The sequence below is a fragment of the Piliocolobus tephrosceles genome, chromosome 10, assembly GCF_002776525.5.
Source record: "Piliocolobus tephrosceles isolate RC106 chromosome 10, ASM277652v3, whole genome shotgun sequence".
NCBI classification, from domain to species: domain Eukaryota; kingdom Metazoa; phylum Chordata; class Mammalia; order Primates; family Cercopithecidae; genus Piliocolobus; species Piliocolobus tephrosceles.
This window is the reverse complement of record NC_045443.1, coordinates 101,925,084-101,943,411: the sequence shown is the minus strand read 5'-3', so window position 1 is coordinate 101,943,411 and position 18,328 is coordinate 101,925,084. Positions and strand designations below refer to the sequence as shown.

The following is an 18,328-nucleotide window of genomic DNA, read 5'->3' as shown; positions in this document are numbered from 1 at the left end:
TTGTTTGTTTGCTTTTTTTCCCCACTTTTGTTTTTTACCCACTCTTTCCCCAACCTGGTTAGGAACCTTTCTGGGATTCTCTTGGTTCCCTGCGACAGAGAAAGCAACGTTATCACAGAGCATCATAACTGATTTTTGTAAATTATTGTGTTTTGCAAATTATCAAATATTCCTTAATTTGGTATCCAAAACGTGTTTTTATTAACAGTCTTAAAGGGCATTCAATAAAACACTCCCATAAATATGCCAACGAATTTTTTGTAATAACAGAAGATCATGACCTTATAAATTACTAAGAAAAATACGCTGCACAGTAAAACAATGTCTGATGTTCTTGAAGATACTTTTTCACTTTACAAGACATACAATACGTGCTTCAGTTTACATTTTACTCTCCATTTGAGATAACTTCAGAAAAAAACACAAAAAGGATCCTATACTAAGAAATCTTTAGTATGAGGAGTATGTAATCATGGCCTCAGAAATTTCAAAAGCTGCCACAATGTTTTTCCACTCCTGTAAAGTCAAAGATATGACTCCCTGTTTCCTGCCATGGCAACTGGAATCATTTCCCTCACCCATTTGGTTAACATTCATCGGCTCTAATATTGGCAGCCTGTCTTCATCAAGCCTTATTCTTGCAAAACCATCTCTTACAATAAAAGAAACATAAAATATATTCTCCACAGTACGAGAAAAAGAGTTTGGATCAATCACAAACTCAAAATAGGACACAGGAGTATCAGGATACTTTCGAAAGTAGGTTTGCAACAATCCCAAAATCCTTTCTATGTTTTTTTCTGTCGCTTCTGGATAACTACTCAGGTCCAACTTCCGCAACTTTGTAGGCATATTCCCATTTTCTTCCATCTTGCGAACTTTTTTCTGGTGTTCAAGTCGGGGCTTTGGTGCAGAAGGTTCTAGTTTGAATGAACCAAAAACAAAATGGAATGTCTCAGCTTTTACCATCCAGGATGTTGCTTCCTTTTCCATTGCCTTCCAGAAGGAAAGAGCTATGTTATCATCACAATCACTCAAGTCGTCAGGCTCGCCTTCCATCCAATTCAGACCCCCAAACAGCAACAGAAAGTCACAAAATGCTAACTGATTAAAGAAGTTCAGGTCAGAGTTTAACTGCTTTGCCTTTTCTTTACCCAAGTCAGAAGCCATCACAAGAAACTGGGCGTCGAGGGCTGCTTCTCTGGTTCGGCTCACTCCATCAAACAGGACATTGGCTTCCTCCAGAGCCTCGGTCAAGGAGTTGTTCGCCGAGTTCACGATGTCCTCCCGGTTCTGCCGCACGCAGTACATGAGCTGCCGGTACTGCTTGCGGATGCTGCGGCACTTCTCCTCGTCAGCGGTGAGCTCCAGGAGTTTTGGGTCTAGGTCGGCCTCCCCAGAGCTGAGGTCGTCGGAGCAGCCCGTGACCCTCACCGTCACATCCATCTTCATCGGCGCTCCCTCCGCCGCCGCCGGCTTCGCCGCGTACTCGCTACTGGGGATGACCACGAGCTGCTCCTCTCCTTTCTCTTCGTCTCCCTTCCGGGAAGCTTTTTCAACCGACATGCTGGCCACTGGTATCTCTCAGGTAACTGCCCTCCCAGCTTGTGGAAACTGGCGGCAGTTGGAACCGCGGACGCCCGCCCATGCGCATTAGCGGCCCGGCCGGCGCGACCCGCCCCCAGCACGCTCCGCGGGAAGATAGCCCCACCCCGGCCCGGATGCGCCACGACCCGAGGCGCTCGCTCATAGGCAAGCGCCGCGCTCCGAACACGCGCAATAATGGGCCCCGACCCCAAACGCGACTTATGCCCGCTCAGGAGACAGCTCTTCTTTTTCAAGGAGTTCACCGACTGGATCACCTCACTTTCAAAAAAACACTTTTGGACAACTTTAGACAAAACTGTTGAGGAGACTAAAGGTCCTGCGCTTTAAAACGATCGCTGCCATCATATACCGCAGTGAGGTCGACCTAGGGTTTTGTTTTTTTGTGAACTAAATCTGGCTGGACTGTAACCGCCGGTAAGGCCAGGGCCCGTGAAAAGCAGAAACTCCATTAAACAGGCTGAACTCTCAGTTCTTTTGCAAGGTAGTGTTTAGACTTATTATACAAATGTAAATCGGGTTAATTACTTTCACAGGTCCTCTTTAAAAACCAAACCCCCTCCATCACCCCATCCCGAAGATCTGTGGGGTCGGAGGAGCCTCCAGTATGCGTGCCAACCCCTGCAGGAAACTGAGTGCTCGCATTACTCAAGTGAACTTTGGTTCTCCACCATCCAGGAGTGGAAGAATAGAATGATGGGTAGAGATCTCTGCAAAAGAGCTATTTACTTGGAAGCTTGCCAACATCTAAAGGCCACCGACACTGATTGGGTAGGAACTCTGAACCCTAAAAGGTGAGCAAAGCCATGAAGATTTCAGAAACAATCTAAGGATATGAAAACTTAATCTGTAAACTGGGTGACTAATCTGCGTTGGAAAATTTACCCATTGGATTTAATGGGGTCACTGGAAACTCAAGTGCAGTTAACCACAGGACTCCGCTTATCTGTCTCACCAGTCTCACCAGTAGCAAATAGCAAAGTATACTTAACAACGGGAATTAATACATCTGGTTTTTAAAGAGAACACGCACACAACCAACCCATGGGCATCAACAGCTTTTCAAACCTGCAGCAGGTGCACCTTAAAAAAAAGACACCCACAACTGCACCTGTCCAACTGCCAGTTTCACAGCACCAGGAAGTAAATTAGCCCTACCATCCTTTATGCAGATAGACTTGTTCGTATTTCTTTAGCATTAGCAGAAGGTTGTTTGCAAATGTATAAACAGCAAAATCTAGTAGTATTAAGTTACTCCAAAATCCTTATATTACCATTTGCCCCCAATTATTTTATTAACTAGGGGTAATTCAGGGAAATACATGCATTTTTCAAAACACCATGCATTACGGTTAGTTGTACATACATATGATCCTATGCTATAATCTAGTTGGCTTCTCAAAAACAAAAGCTGGGTTTTACATCTTCCAAACATAGCTGTTTTTACATGGATGCACTTATGTACTGAATGTATAAATTAAAATACACTTAAAACTGTCCCAGCATCTACTGCAAGTTATTTGGCAGCAAAGATTAAGTTCACAGATTCGTGGAAGTAATCCTATACACTGAAAGGAAAAGTTGACTGCTCTTCAGAAAAAGTTCTTATCCCTCTTCTGAAATAAAGGAACAATGAGAGATAGGTAAGTTGAGACCCAGGATCATTAAAGGATCATATCTTTCCCAAGTCTGGCCAATTACAAACCAGTATTTAAACTTGTTTTAAATCTTAGGTGAAAATACAGCTAAGAATTCCAAGGCCCAAATCCAAAAAAAGTCTGCTTTTACAGTGAACGATATTCTTAGGAGCTGCTCACATCCACTTTAAATTCAACAACAGCTCTTTACGAAGACAAGCCAACCCTTCCTACCCTCTGGTGCCTATTTTCTCCAGGCTCCGAGGAAGGAAAATAGGCTGACAACAATTTGCTACATAAAGACCCTTTCATCTAAGAATTTCAAAATGCCTTAGAAAACTACATTCTCCCAACCTACTTATAAAGTATTACTAATACCATTTACAGGGATTTCTCAGGAGATAACAGCCCACACAATTTGCTCAGAGCAACAGACCATATCAACGCAAGCATTATTAAGTTGTGATTTACAGTGCTGAGTATATTCTATGCTAGATCTCCAAGTACGTTATTAACATATAACTTAGATCATCCTAAGAAAGGCAGACTTGCATCATATTGCACCTTTAAAACTCTGCCTTTAGGCCAGGTGCAGTGGCTCACACTTGTAATCCCAGCACTTTGGGAGGCTGAGGTGGGTGGATCACCTGAGCCTTTAAAAACCAAACCCCCTCCATCACCCCATCCCGAAGATCTGTGGGGTCGGAGGAGCCTCCAGTATGCGTGCTAACCCCTGCAGGAAACTGAGTGCTCGCATTACTCAAGTGAACTTTGGTTCTCCACCATCCAGGAGTGGAAGAATAGAATGATGGGTAGAGATCTCTGCAAAAGAGCTATTTACTTGGAAGCTTGTAAACCAGCCTGATCAATATGGAGAAACCACGTCTCTACTAAAAATAGAAAATTAGCTCGATGTGGTGGCACATGCCTGTAATCCCTGCTACTCAGGAGGCTGAGGCAGGAGGATAGCTTGAACCTGGGAGGCGGAGGTTGCAGGTGAGCCAAGATGGCACCATTGCACTCCAGCCTGGGCAACAAGAGGGAAACTCCACCTCAAAAAAAACAACAAAAAAAATCTGCCTTTAGACATTTGCTACAAAGTGAAACAATCTCAAGTTTAATAATTTTCCCCAATCATATAAAGAATGGGATTTCCATGCTGGTTAATCTTTAAATCATTAAACAGTGATTTCCTAACCTAAGGTCCAAGTGCTACTAATAATTATTTAAATGAAGCTTAAAAAGAAGAAACTGCAGTCCTGATAAATTTGTCTGTGACTAGGAATAGAAAGCAAGAACTGCACTGGTACTTCACAGCAATTGATGGAGTCTACCTTATTCCCACAATATAGACTAGTTCAGGCAGCCATGAGACTGAGTTGCCTCAGAGATAATTTAGCTCCCCTCTTCCCCCTTTTTCCTCTTTCTTCGCTCAAGAGTTGCTAGTCAGGGTTCAATACAACCCTCCATTTCCTTTCCTCTTTTCTTCAGTCTTTTCTCCTATATTTTCAGTTCCTTTTCTAGCCTTTTCTAGGAGTTCAGGTTAATTCCAAGCATTCTGAGCTCTTTTCCACAACCCATACTGCTCAACACAAACGTGACAGGGTGGATGACAAAGGTCACATGTCTCCCTGTAACCAAATAAAGGAAGAAGTCACATGGAGTCCACTATTTTTCTCCAGTGAGGTTTTGCTGTAAGACTTATCTATAACAAATGGATTTTTAATAGACTTTTTGGAGCCAAAGCCAGGAATCAGTCAAGTTTGAGTCCCACACACTAACATACACACTTATCCTATCAGCTACCTTCCTAAACTTCTCTATTCTTTCTTTCATAGCAGCTTTTCTCCCTTCATACCACCAGGGCATCTGTTTAATATTGAGTTGTGAAGACATGTGGTAAAAGTCCTACTTTGATTTGCCAGAGTTAGCAGGACATTAGGTATAGTTTCTCTTCCATTTTAATTTTTTTTTTGGGGGGGGGGGACGGAGTCTTGCTCTTGTCGCCCAGGCTGGAGTGCAATGGCATGATCTCACCTCACTGCAACCTACACCTCCTGGATTCAAATGATTCTCCTGCCTCAGCCTCCCAAGTAGCTGGGATTACAGGCGCGAGCCACCACACCAGGCTAATTTTTGTATTTTTAGTAGAGGTGGGGTTTCAGCATGTTGACCAGGCTGGTCTCGAACTGCTGATCTCGTGATCCGCCCGCCTCAGCCTCCCAAAGTGTTGGGATTACAGGCGTGAGCCACTGTGCCTGGCAGTTTCTCTTTCATCTTAATTTTCTTTAAAGTTATGTTTGTGTGTACATATTTTGTGTTTTGTTTTTTATTATTAAAGGTGAACTTTGCTATGATAAGACAGATGTATTTTTTTTATGAAAATTAGTTTTTGAAAAGACCACAGACTGTGGGAGGGGACAATCTAGGTTCCAATCTTGACCTATTAGCTATTAGTATTATCTTAGCCAGCTTGCTTAACCTCTCAGCCTCCAGTGTCTTTATTTATAAGACAGGAATACTACTACAGTTGACCCTTGAAGGAAACAGCTTTGAACTGCACAGATCCACTTATACCAAAGGGACAAAAAATACAGCATTTACCCAGGTCTGCCTGCTCCTTCAAGAGGAGAAAGCTTGTGAGAAATAAAGAAATACTGTATTTGTGAGATGTGAAACCTGTGAATATGGAGAGCTGACTTTCCATATATGCTAGTTGCACAGGGCAGACTTTGGGACTTGAGTGTGTATGAATTTGGGTATACACAAGAGTCCTGGAACCAATCCCCTGAGGATACCAAGGGACAACTGTATTTATACCATATAATTACTATAGTGAATGAAAATTATGTAATGTATCTGACAGTGTTTTCAACTACTAAGTAGGTACTTAATAAATCAATCCCAAAGATAGCAAATATTTAAAACCTATAAACAAACCAGTAGTTTCACTTCTGAATGTTGCTTTAGGAACAAAAAAAATTTTTTTTTAATTTTTTTTGTTTATTTGTTTGAGGTGGAGTCTCACTCGATCGACCAAGCTAGAGTGCAATGGTGTGATCTCGACTCACCGCAACCTCCGCCTCCTGGGTTCAAGTGATTCTCCTGCCTCAGCCTCCCCAGTAGCTGGGATTACAGACGTGCGCCACTATGCCCGGCTAAGTTTTGTATTTTTAGTAGAGATGGGGTTTCTCCATGTTGGCCAGGCTAGTCTCAAACTCCTGATCTCATGATCCACCCGTCTCAGCCTCCCAAAGTGCTGGGATTACAGGTGTGAGTCACTGCGCCTGGCCCCAGAAAAATATTTTTAAAGGTTAAATCAGTAAGGAGGAACACAGGAATATATTCCACTATAACAAATACTAGTGAAAAGAAATTTGCCATATAACAAAATTTTAAAAACCTACTAAGGCTTCAACTATTCAAAGTGTGTATAGTAACACTTAGAAGGGTAAACCTCTGTACCAGACATTCTGAAGCAGATCCACAAATAGTCTGAGTTTATATGCAAAAAATTATTTATGTGCATTTTTCTCAGGAATAGCTCCTTAGATTTCAGCAGATTCTTTTAAGTCTAGTATCCAAAAGAGCCTTTGAATAACTGCTTTATTCAAATAAGAGGGCATTATTACTAGAGAAGTAAAAGAGGCCCACTAGATAATCTGGACTCACTCATTTCAAGTACTTTGGAGTAGATAAAATCTCCACCCTTGCTCTATGGTCAAATCAGATACTTAATGACACTTTAAAAACCCAGTGCTGGTTGACTTGCCAAGCCTCAAGAATATAAACAAGGGTGTGAGAAGAAAAGAACAACTTTTCAGGTTATTAAGAACCTCCACAACACCTCAAAAGACAGCAATGACTAGGTGTGTTATTTTGATAGACAGGGAGGTAAGAAGCACTGGGTGTGTGGCTACTAAAGGATGCAGCATTCAAGGAACTCCACTCAGGGATCAAATGAAAAATGTCCGATTAGCTGTCACTCACTTTCTTCAGCAATTGTAACGTAAGTCTATCAGATGTCTCACTCTGCCATATAGAGTGGTTGTCATCATTAAAAACAGAATCAAGCCGGGTGTGGTGGCTCACACCTGTAATCTCAGCACTTTGGGAGGCTGAGGCAGGCAGCTCACAAGAGGTCGGGAGTTCGAGACCAGTCTGACCAATAGAGAGAAACCCTGTCTCTACTAAAAATACAAAATTAGCTGGGCATGGTGGCGCACGCCTATAATCCCAGCTACTCAGGAGACTGAGGCAGGAGAAGTGCTTGAACCAGGGAGGCGGAGGTTGCAGTGAACTGAGATCGCACCACTGCACTCCAGCCTGGGGGACAGAGAGAGACCCCATTTCAAAAAATAAATAAATAAATATAAATTTATTTGTCAACAAGTGTTTGTATATTACCTTTTTTTTTTTGAGATGGAGTTTTGCTCTTGTTGCCCAGGCTGGAGTGCAATGGCACGATCTCTGCTCACCGCAACCTCCACCTCCCAGGTTCAAGCGATTCTCTTGCCTCAGCCTCCTGAGTAGCTGGGATTACAGGCGCCCACCACCACACCCAGCTAATTTTTTGTATTTTTAGTAGAGAAGGGGTTTCACCATGTTAGTCAGGTTGGTCTCAAACTCCTGACCTCAAGTGATCTGCCCTCCTCGGCCTCTCAAAGTGCTGGGATTACAGGCATAAGCTACCACGCCCAGCCTGACAAATGAATTTTTAAATAAGTACATTGCTCTACAGACTTGTGTCAGAGATTACAAAGATAGTGCCTAGCCCGATGTCAACACAGGCGCTCAATAAATACTAGCTAAATAGATGTGAAGTGACTGTCTTCCCAACTGACCTGGACACACCTGCATAAAATGCTGAAGGCAGACAATGTTGCTGTCATACAGCTTTTAATTCTGAACTGCTTTCCAATATGCTGCCTAGAATCTCTTCTGAACAGCCTAGAGCTTGGTTCCTGATAGCCCATCTTCAATAAAATCAGATACCTTAGAGCTAAATCCTTTAAGTAAGTCTCTTCTGGCCCTACCACCATCTATATTTACTCAATACATATTTACTGAATGCACACTAGGTGTTAAAAAATAAGCCTAGGCCAAGAAAAAGCCTTTTGTAAAGCCTCTTACAAAAAATTTAAAAATTGGCCAGGTGTGGTGGTATATGCCTGTATTCCCAGATACTCAGGAGGCTGAGGCAAGAGGATTGCTTGAGCCCAGGAGGGTTGAGGCTGCAGCGAGCCATGATAGTGCCACTGCACTCCAGCCTGGGTGAGAGCGAGACCTTGCCTCTAAAGAAATTTTTTTCAATATATGGAAGATACTAAAATGTATCATTGTTCTCCTAAAGTACAAGTAGGCACAGAAGAATGAAATTCCATTCAGCAAGCATGCAATGAATGAACACCTATCATAAGCCAGCACTATGCTAGGAATACCAAGATTTGCATGGGCCTGACCCTGAATCATGAGCACACCACAGCATCTCATCAAGGACACAAACATGTATCTCAATAGCAACAACATAAAGCCAAGTGCCAGAAGTATGAGTACACGAGAGTGAGCTTTGCAGGCAAACAGGTCTGGGTTCCAGTCCTGACTCTGCCACTTAACTAGCTTGTAATCTAGGCATGCTCCTTAAATTCTCAAGGCCTTTATTTTCTCATCTGTAAACCTGGATAATACCACCTCCTTCACAGGATTGCTGTTGAGGATTTAATCACTAAGTATTACAGTATTTAGAGTCTAGCACATAATAGGCATTCAACAAATAAATGTTATAATCATTAACAGCCAAATTTGCTTAGATATCTGCTGGGCTCTAACATATGCCTGGGACCACAGGCATAAAGAATAAGACTAGCTCTCTGACCTTGATACGTAAGCCAAAAAATTATCATTGGCAGGATTCCTCCTTTTCCAAACATAAAGATTTATAGGAGTGCCGTGAGAACAGAGGAGGAAAGGAATGGTAAACTTTGGCCTTGTATTCTGAACAGGCAGGCAGTTGGAAAAGTGGGTTGGGTTAGGGAAGAGAAGATAGGTGTTGAAATAAAGAATAGAAGTGAGGAGGAAAACTATAGGGAGAAATATTTTAACTGCAATGATATTCCCAGAAGCCTCCAGTAAGTGAGGGAGCAGAGCAGGAGACAACCAGAAAAGCAGGTTAGGGCTAGACCCTAGAGGGCATTGAATACCAAGCTAAGGAGCTCCCACTTCATTCTGGATGCAGATCTGGGGCCAGTGAGTAGCAATCAGGAAGATGACTGGCAATGGGAGCTGGAAGAGGAGGGAGATCAGAAGTGGGAGGCCAGTTAAAGACTGATGAAATGGTCCAGGCAAAAGTAAACAGGGGCAAGAAGGTGATGCCTAGAATAGTCAGGCGCTGGTGAGTAAACAGAAGTGACAGGAAATCTGAAGCCTATACCACCAGAATTTCGATGCTGCTGTTAAAGAACAGATACACAGCAAAAAAACAGGTTTGTGTTTATACCTGGTAGAAGTAGGAGGAACTCAACTCTACAACCAGTAAAATTCTACATTTATTTGCAGTTCTAACAGTCTAAGACTCTTTTAAATCTTGGTAGTCCTCACCCCTTGCTTCCTTTTAATGTACGCCACAGAATCTGTCACTTCCCTCATCTTCAAAGCAATCCTCCACTCCTCCTCAGGCCTCAACTTTAATCAAGCCAAAAGCAGATACATTACTAATGCCTCCAAAAAGAAGGGATTATTTCAGAGGAAAGAAACAAAATAAATTGCGTTTTCTGTCAAGTTCTGGTAGCCTCTGAAGTTAAGAATAGTTAAGAAAGGGGATGGTTGGAGAGTTATTCAATTACCACTCATGTCCTGATGTCTGTTTCTGGTAACTAGAAGTTAGACTTGAAAGGAGACCTGGCTGGGCGCAGTGGCTCTCACACCTAGAATCTCAGCACTTTGGGAGGCCAAGGTAGGCAGACGACTTAAACTCACGAGTTTAAGACCAGCCTGGACAACATGGTGAAACCCCCAATATACAAAAAATACAAAAATAAGCTGGGAGAGGTGGTGTGCCCCTGTAGTCCCAGCTACTTGGGAGGCTGAGGTGGGAGGATGGGTTAAGCCCAGGAGGTGGAGGGTGCAATGAGTCGATAACGCACCACTGCACTCCACCCTGGGCAATAGAGCCAGACCTTGTCTCAAAACATGAAAGGAGACCTGCCTTTGTCTCAGCATCTACCCTCTAAGACTGGAACATGGGGCCACCGCAACTGTCTGCAAAATTCATCTGGATATTAATCCCACATTGCTTTGTGCCTGTCATCCCTCCTAATATTGCCCTGAAGAAATTATTTAAGCCCCAAGTTGCCAGTTTTAGTCTTATCTCCCAGGATTACCTCAAACTACTAAGTCTTAACTATGTCTGACACTTGGTATTATACCAGTAAATACTTTTTTCACTCACTCTGCTTCTCCTCTCAGTACCACCAATAGGCCTTTCTACAAGTGGTTTCAAAACCCTGGAATCCAGAGGGAGATGCTGATTTATATACAAAACAGGTTCCCTATAAGAATGCTGAAACTTTTCTTTAAAAACCAAGATGTTTATGAAAGCCATATGTCTTTGAGCAGTAGGAACTCTATTCATAGTTCTTAGCCATCTTGGAGCTCCCTAGTTCCAACTTTATACATGGACATACAAAAGCCCTAGCCACAAACAGCTTGGTTCCCTATTTTTCTATTCATTGTTATAGTGTTCAATAAGTGTTACTCCCCTATTGGGCTCCTATTTGCTGTTTTCTAACAAATATGTTTTGGGTATTAAAAGATTAGTCCTTTGTTTTCCGCAATTCTAATTATCTCATCAAATGATCTTGATAAAACTACCCTATGTACAATAATATTAAAGCGTCTCAAACTTGATTATTTATCCTAAGAATTATTGGAGGGAGGTTATTTAAAACAAAACAAAAACAAAAAGGCAGGCCGGGCGTGGTGGCTCACACTGTAATCCCAGCACTTTGGGAGGCCGAAGTGGGTGGGTCACCTGTGGTCAGGAGTTCAAGACCAGCCTGACCAACACGGTGAAACCCTGTCTCTACTAAAAAAATACAAAATTAGCCGGGCGTGGTGGCGCATGCCTGTAGTCCCAGCTACTTGGGAGAGGCTGAGGCAGGAGAACCACTTGAACCCAGGAGGTGGAGGTTGCAGTGAGCTGAGATCATGCCACTGCACTCCAACTGGGGCAACAAGAGCAAAACTCCACCTCAAAAAAAAAGTGGGGGGGGGGGGGCAGATTCCTAGAGTCTACTTCAAAAGAACTTGAGTAAAGCCTGGGCATGCATGCTTAACGAGTACTCCAGGGGATTATGAGCAGGTGGTCTGGAGACTACATTTTTTTGGAACATTCTTCTGGAAAGCTTTCATCCTTTATCAAGGGTGTCACCTAGGCTCACCAACTTCTTCCAGCAGGATTCTTTCTCCCTTGTCTTCTATAGTACACTCACTGTGAAAGCAAGGTAGGTTTTGCTGTTGTTTATTCAGGGAAAAGGGGATGAGGAAGAAACAATATTAAAAGGAGAAAGGAAAAGCGGACATTTTGAAGAGCTCCCTCCATTATTTATGTTGCAATTAAGTATGAAATCTTAACTTTCTTTTTAAGGTGCGGACTTTAGGACTATAAGCACCCAATTCTCCACTAAATAAATGCCTTTCTCCACTGAAACCCAAAGCTCCTTTAAGGTTTTCAAAACCTACCATTTAGCCCCAAATGTGGGCAATAATTGGCTGAAAGTTCACAGATCTTTCAAACCAATAGTCCTTACCTTGCTTTTTCTCTTCTTCCATTTCTTAGCACTCATTAAGAAACAAAAATAGGGCTGGGCCCGGTGGCTCACACCTGTAATCCCAGCACTTTGGAAGGCTGAGGTGCGTGGATCACGGGGTGAAAAGTTCAAGACCAGCCTGGCCAACATGGTGAAACCTTGTCTCTACTAAAAATGCAAAAATTAGCCGGGCACGGTGGCAAGTGCCTGTAATCCCAGCTACTCAGGAGGCTGATGCAGGACAATCACTTGAACCCAGGGGACAGAGGTTGCAGTGAGCCGAGATCGTGCCACTGAACTCCAGCCTGGGCAACAGAGTGAGACTCCTTCTCAAAAAAAAAAATAGGCTGGGTGTGGTGGCTCACACCTGTAATCCCAGCACTTTGGACCACAAAGTCAGGAGTTCGAGACCAGCCTGACCAACATGGTGAAACCCCATCTCTAATAAAAATACAAAAATTAGCCAGGTGTGGTGGCGTGTGCCTGTAATCCCAGCTACTCGGGAGGCTGAGGCAGGAAAATCGCTTGAACCCAGGAGGTAGAGGTTGGGGTGAGCCAAGATCATGCCACTGCACTCCATCCAGCCTGAGCATTGGAGCGAGACTTTGTCTCAAAAAAAAAGACACAAAGTAGAGTAAGTCTACTTAAGAAATATGCTAAATGACTTCTTCTAAGTGTTCTTGGTGGTAAGCTTTTCATTCATGGCACTATACCTCACTAAATGTCGTGACCTGCAGTCCCAGAACTTTAGGAGGCCGAGGCCGGATGATCGCTTGAGCCCAGGGGTTCAAGACCAGCCTGGACAACATAGTGAGACCTCCATCTCTAAAGAAAAAAAAATTTTTTCAATTAAAAAAAAAGAAAAAACAGAACATCAGACCAAATCAATTGAGTTCCAAAGCTTATAAAAAGAGTGACTCTTTTTACTCCCATTGCCATTAAAACCAGGAGCATCAGTAGGATTACATAAAGATCAAATTACTATATAACTTTGTAAACTTATGGCATAGGTGAAGATAACAGAATTATCAGACAGGAAGAAATATACACATATATAATATATATACACACACACACACACATACATATATATATATATATATATTTTTTTTTTCTTTGAGACATGGTCTCACTGTCACCTAGGCCAGGGTGCAGTGGCGCAATCTCAGCTCATTGCAACTTCCACCTCCCAGGTTCAAGCGATTCTCCAGCCTCAGCCTCAGTCCCAGAGTAGCTGGGACCACAGGCACACACCACCAAGCCCTGGCTAATTTTTGTATTTCTAGTACAGACAGCATTTCACCATGTTGCCCAGGCTGGTCTGGAACTTCTGAGCTCAAGGCGATTCGCCTGTCTCAGCCTCCCAAGGTGCTAGGATTACAAGTGTGAGCCACTGCGCCCAGCCAGGAAGGAATATTAATATAATAGACCATTGTCTCCTTTTACCTGCAAACTAAAGGTCTGAGTAACACAATATATTTTAACTAAAGCTAAAAGCCTCTGTATTTCCATTAATTATTTTCCATTAATTTGCTGTTTGAAGTCTAGATCCATTCCCTATAACGATTTGTCAAAAATAAAAAAAAATACTTTTAGAAGAAAAGGTAATAAATAAAAATTCAATTATTAGTATTTTTCCTAAGGCTGCAACACATCTAAATAGATTTTTACATTTAATGCAGTCCTCAGGTTTACGTCTAAGAAGGCAATGTTTTCATTTCTTAAAAATTACAGAGATATAAATGGATAAGGACAAAAATTACATAGATCGTGGTGATGGGATTACGGGAGGTTTTCTAACCTGGTAATCTACCACAGGTGAGATTAAAAAAAAAAAAAAACAAAATGCACCCAGCCTCCAAGCATTTTTTGAACACTAAGCTATAAATCCTTCAGTGGCTATAACTCCTCAGTGGCATAGGTCTAAGGAAGGATTTCTATAGGCTCTCATAGGTCTAAGGAAGGATTTCTACTGTGTTTGCTACCAGCCAAAGGGAAGACTTCTTCCTTTCCCTTCACCCAACTGTTAACTCTGGGCTAAAAAAGACACACCTGAAGGAAAACGAAGTCACCCCCAAGAGCTTCCTGGTTGCTCTCCTCCAGAGCCTGGGGTTTTGGGTCCCCTACCCCTGAGAGAATTAAGAGGAAGATTACAGGGCCACCTTGATGAGAAAGATAAGCATTTCCTGATCTCCTTTTCTCAGGACTTCCCTAAACAACCAACATTTAGCAGATTACATTGCTGCTAAAAAATTGTATTTAGGGCCGGGCGCGGTGGCTCACGCCTGTAATTCCAGCACTTTGGGAGGCCGAGGTGGGCGGATCACGAGGTCAGGAGATCGAGACCATCCTGGCTAACACAGTGAAACCCCGTCTCCACTAAAATTACAAAAAAAATTAGCCGGGTGTGATAGTGGGCGCCAGTAGTCCCAGCTACTCGGGAGGCTGAGGCAGGAGAATGGCGTGAACCCGGGAGGTGGAGCTTGCAGTGAGCCGAGATCGGGCCACTGCACTTCAGTCTGGGCGACAGAGACGCCGTTGGGGCGAGGGGGGGGGATTTATTTACAACTGGGAGGGAAAGAGGAAGGGGAAATAGGAGAAAAAGGACATTTTTAAAAAGCTATTTTAAAAGATGAAAATCGTTAGAAATTTCAAGTTTCCCGGGATGTGAAATTTGTCCAACGTCTGATCAACTTCGATTAACACATGCGCTAGCCCACAAGCGTTTTTTCGTCATTTCCCAGCGCTGCGTCCCGTTTGGAGGGTCACATCTACGCTAGCTTTAAAAGCAGGCTGTGACCACGCTGGGCTCAACGAGCTCATCCCCCGTTTAAAAAGGCACGTTACTCTCTCCTACCTTCAAGGTTGAACCATGGCCGCCTATCTTTCTCTGTTTCACAAACACAACGGGCAGATCGGTTTCCGCGGCCAATTCCGAGAGCGTTCCTTCCAGGGCCCGACCGTACTCTGTGGCACAAAAGCAGAGCGGGGCGTGTAAGGTGCTTCTCCCCCGCGGCCAGGCGGGAACTGCGCCGAGGGCGGGGCTTCCGTCCCGGCCTTGCAGGCACCGCGTGCCCTCGGGTGACTCCCTTGCAAGTTAGCATGACTTGTTGCATTTCTGACAAAGGCTAAAACTCACACTTAAGCTTGGAGTCTGACCCCGCAAATCCGCACACTGGCTGAAAACAGGGCCTCAAGGCTAGCTATAAACGTTCAGAGTTCTAGTCAGAGTTAAATCATTGCACTGCTCCGCTAAAATTAAATGTCCTACTTTCCCGGTAAATCCCGAATTCAGAAAAGCTTCAAAAAAGAAGCTTAATACGCATTTATCTCAACTTTAACAAAACACCTCCCAATTTGATCTTTCTTTGAACTCTGCATCTATACTGAATGCCAAAATCCAACTTCCAGTGTTTCCTTGACATTTGAAACCGTGGAGCAAAATAAAGAACACTCTGCCTATCTGCTGCTTTCTTAAAAAGAATCCTGAACTATACACGACAGTACAGATGAAACTAGGCACTAACGGTAAAATTTCACAAAGGGGTGAACTCAGTGGAGCATAGAGATTCCACAGTTACACTGACATGAGGCCTATTCATGAGACATAAATCACACCAACATTCAAAAGTATAGCTGCTTATTTGGGAGGCCGAGGCGAGTGGATCATGAGGTCAGAAGTTCAAGACCAGCCTGGCCAACATGGTGAAACCCTGTCTCTACCAAAAATACAAAACTTAGCCGGGCGCGGTGGCAGGTGCCTGTAATCCCAGCTACTCGGGAGGCTGAGGCAGGAGAATCGCTTGAACCCGGGGGGCGGAGGTTGCAGTGAGCCAAGATTGTATCACTGCACTTCAGCCTGGGCGACAGAATGAGACTCCACCTCCAAAAAAAAAAAAAAAAAAAAAAAAAGGAGAGCTGCTTAATGGTAATAATGGTAGCTAACATATCTATATGGCTTCATATATATTTACATTTCATTTCAACTTCACAACCACTCTACAAGTAGGTATTACCAGGCCCAACTTACAGACAGGGAAACAGGTACAGAAAAGCTAAGAAACTTGTCCAAGCTCAAGGAGCTACTCAACAGCAGAGGCAGGATTCAAATCCAGGCAATGTGGTCCACGGTTTTAATCACTATCCTGCACTGCCTAAGAGAGTGAGGCCCCATTTAATAGTCTGTGTCCAGCTGGGCATGCCACTTGATCTTTCCCAGCCTTGCTTTCCCCACTTGTAAAAACATGGAGACCCCATGTGTTTTGCCAGCGTCTCAGGATTTCTGAGGATTAAATGGTGTGAAAATTCCTGGAGAAGCATTCTTACATAGTTAAGCATTCTTAATGCTGTCAAGGATCTGTCAGTCCACTCAACACATTGTCATCTACATTTCAAGACTCAGGCTCTGTAAGAAACGATACAATACCCATTTTCTCCGCTGTTCCGCAAATTGTCTCTACAAAGAGCAAGAGGAGAGAAACCGCCAGCCTACAGGTGCCGGTCTCACCTACCACATGCTGACGCTTTGTGTGACCGGGTCGAAACCGCACACGCCACGAAGCTGCCTGGGTTTGGAAAAGCCTCCCCGTCTGCTCAGACACGCCTTAAAATATCTCCCTTTCCCCGAGACGCACACTGCTCCCCACAGGCGCAATGCTGTAGTCCCCGCCGGCAGGCCGTCCCCCGCGTGCTCCCATCCCTGGGCTTGTGGCTTTGTCTGGTTTCACCCGACGCAGAGCTTACAAGAATTTGAGAATGATGAAGACATCAGGCACTCCTTCAGGACTCGACCACCTTTCTCTCTGCCACAAATGCCGGACTGAAGGAAACTGAGGTGAAAGGGTTGCTGTTTCCTAATGGCTACGAGAAGCCACGCCCTGCGCCGAGCGGGCGGGCTAACTGCCAGAGTCAGAATGACAAAGCAGAAATCCACTCCTCGTGCAGCCCTGGCAACCTATGCTAATTGGCTTAGCAAGCTGAGAGCTCCTAATTGGGTGACACCACATCCTCTGCCTGCTCATAGCCGCCCCCAACCTAAGAACAGAGCAAAAAAACAATTTAAGGCAATTCTGGAACCAAATTTGGAATAAGTGTGTTTTTACTGAAGAAACTAGACTATACCCTAAGGCAGTAGCTCCAGAACTTTGCTAGCTGTTGTCATCACGTTAGGGTCTTTAGAATCCTATTGCCTGGCTCCCACCCCAACACATTCTGATGTCATTGGTGTGGAGTGTGACCTGGGCCTCTGCGTTTAAAAGGAAAAAAAACAAACTCCAAAGGTGATTCGAGTTGGCAGCAAAGTTTGGGACCCACCGCCCTAAGGTCATGGATTAGTCAGTTTGGTAATCCCCTAAAGGAAGTTATTAGGCTTTTAAAAAGAAACGTGGAGTTCATCCTGACTAATCCTGAAAAGAAATGACAAATTCTCAGGAACACACCCAACTTCCCCTGAGAGCACCTCTTCTTTATCAGACTCTGAGTTTGGTTTTTATTAAGAAAAACTGAATGTCTTTTAACTCCAGCCGCACCCAGCCACCTGCTGCTACTAAGGTGAGCCATTCTCTCTCATGCTTCCCTTCTCTTACTCATGTTCTTACTCAACACCACACAGTAGCAGGGTATGCATATTTGCTGAATAAATACATAATAACTGAATGAATGAATGAATTCATGAATGAATGTCTTTCCCACTTCTTTGGATAATGCCAGATTGAAGCACTCGCAGGTGAGAGTGTTGCAGGCTCCTAACGGCTAGCAGAAGCCACATTCCCTCTAAACAAACAGGCAACCACTGCCAGGTCCTGCCAGGTCCTTCCAAGGTGAAACTCAGAGGCTTGGTTTAGCTTCCTCGCCCTCTAAAGGGGCGCACACACACACACACACACTATACACACTAACATGACACTTCCCCTGTAAGGTGATTATTGACATGAGTGTTTCACCTGATTCTGGAGTCCATAGAACAGAGAATGGATCTAGTACACGCGTGTTCAGGAAACAATGTGATTTATGGAGGAAAGAAGGAAAAACATGAAAAGACTGGATCTAGGCTCCCAAGCCAAGTTCTGTATTAATCATTGTATATGCCTTTATCTCATTTAGTCTACACAATGACCCATGAACCAGGGTCATAAATTCCTCATTCTTAGAAATATATCAAAAATACACCTTATTTCAAAAGCATGACTTAGGACACAGAAGGATCATTTAATTTGAAATAATGTACTAAAAGCAAGTAATAAGGATTGATATGAAGAGCCTTGCCATTCAAAGCATCTT

The 18,328-nt window shown here is 43.6% G+C and overlaps 2 protein-coding genes across 5 annotated transcripts in view; both read right to left on the bottom strand.

Moving 5' to 3' along the window:
• Nucleotides 1-17,014, bottom strand: part of TXNRD1 (thioredoxin reductase 1) — a 62,273-nt gene extending 45,259 nt beyond the window's left edge. Inside the window, exons 1-2 of one of the 4 annotated variants that reach the window (XM_023191007.1) lie at nucleotides 16,793-17,014; nucleotides 14,907-15,016 (exon numbers count right to left, since the gene is read on the bottom strand). The gene's annotated coding sequence lies outside the window, so the exon portion shown is untranslated. Of the gene's footprint in view, nucleotides 1-14,906; nucleotides 15,090-16,560 lie in introns of those variants that run through there. The other 3 variants (XM_023191068.1, XM_023191154.1, XM_023191228.1) reach the window with 3 other exon arrangements.
• Nucleotides 178-1,671, bottom strand: EID3 (EP300 interacting inhibitor of differentiation 3). Its single transcript, XM_023191338.1, has one exon. It carries the CDS (start codon nucleotides 1,564-1,566, stop codon nucleotides 451-453), a length of 1,116 nt encoding a protein of 371 aa, XP_023047106.1. The 5' UTR covers nucleotides 1,567-1,671; the 3' UTR covers nucleotides 178-450.
• Nucleotides 17,015-18,328: the final 1,314 nt, after the last annotated feature.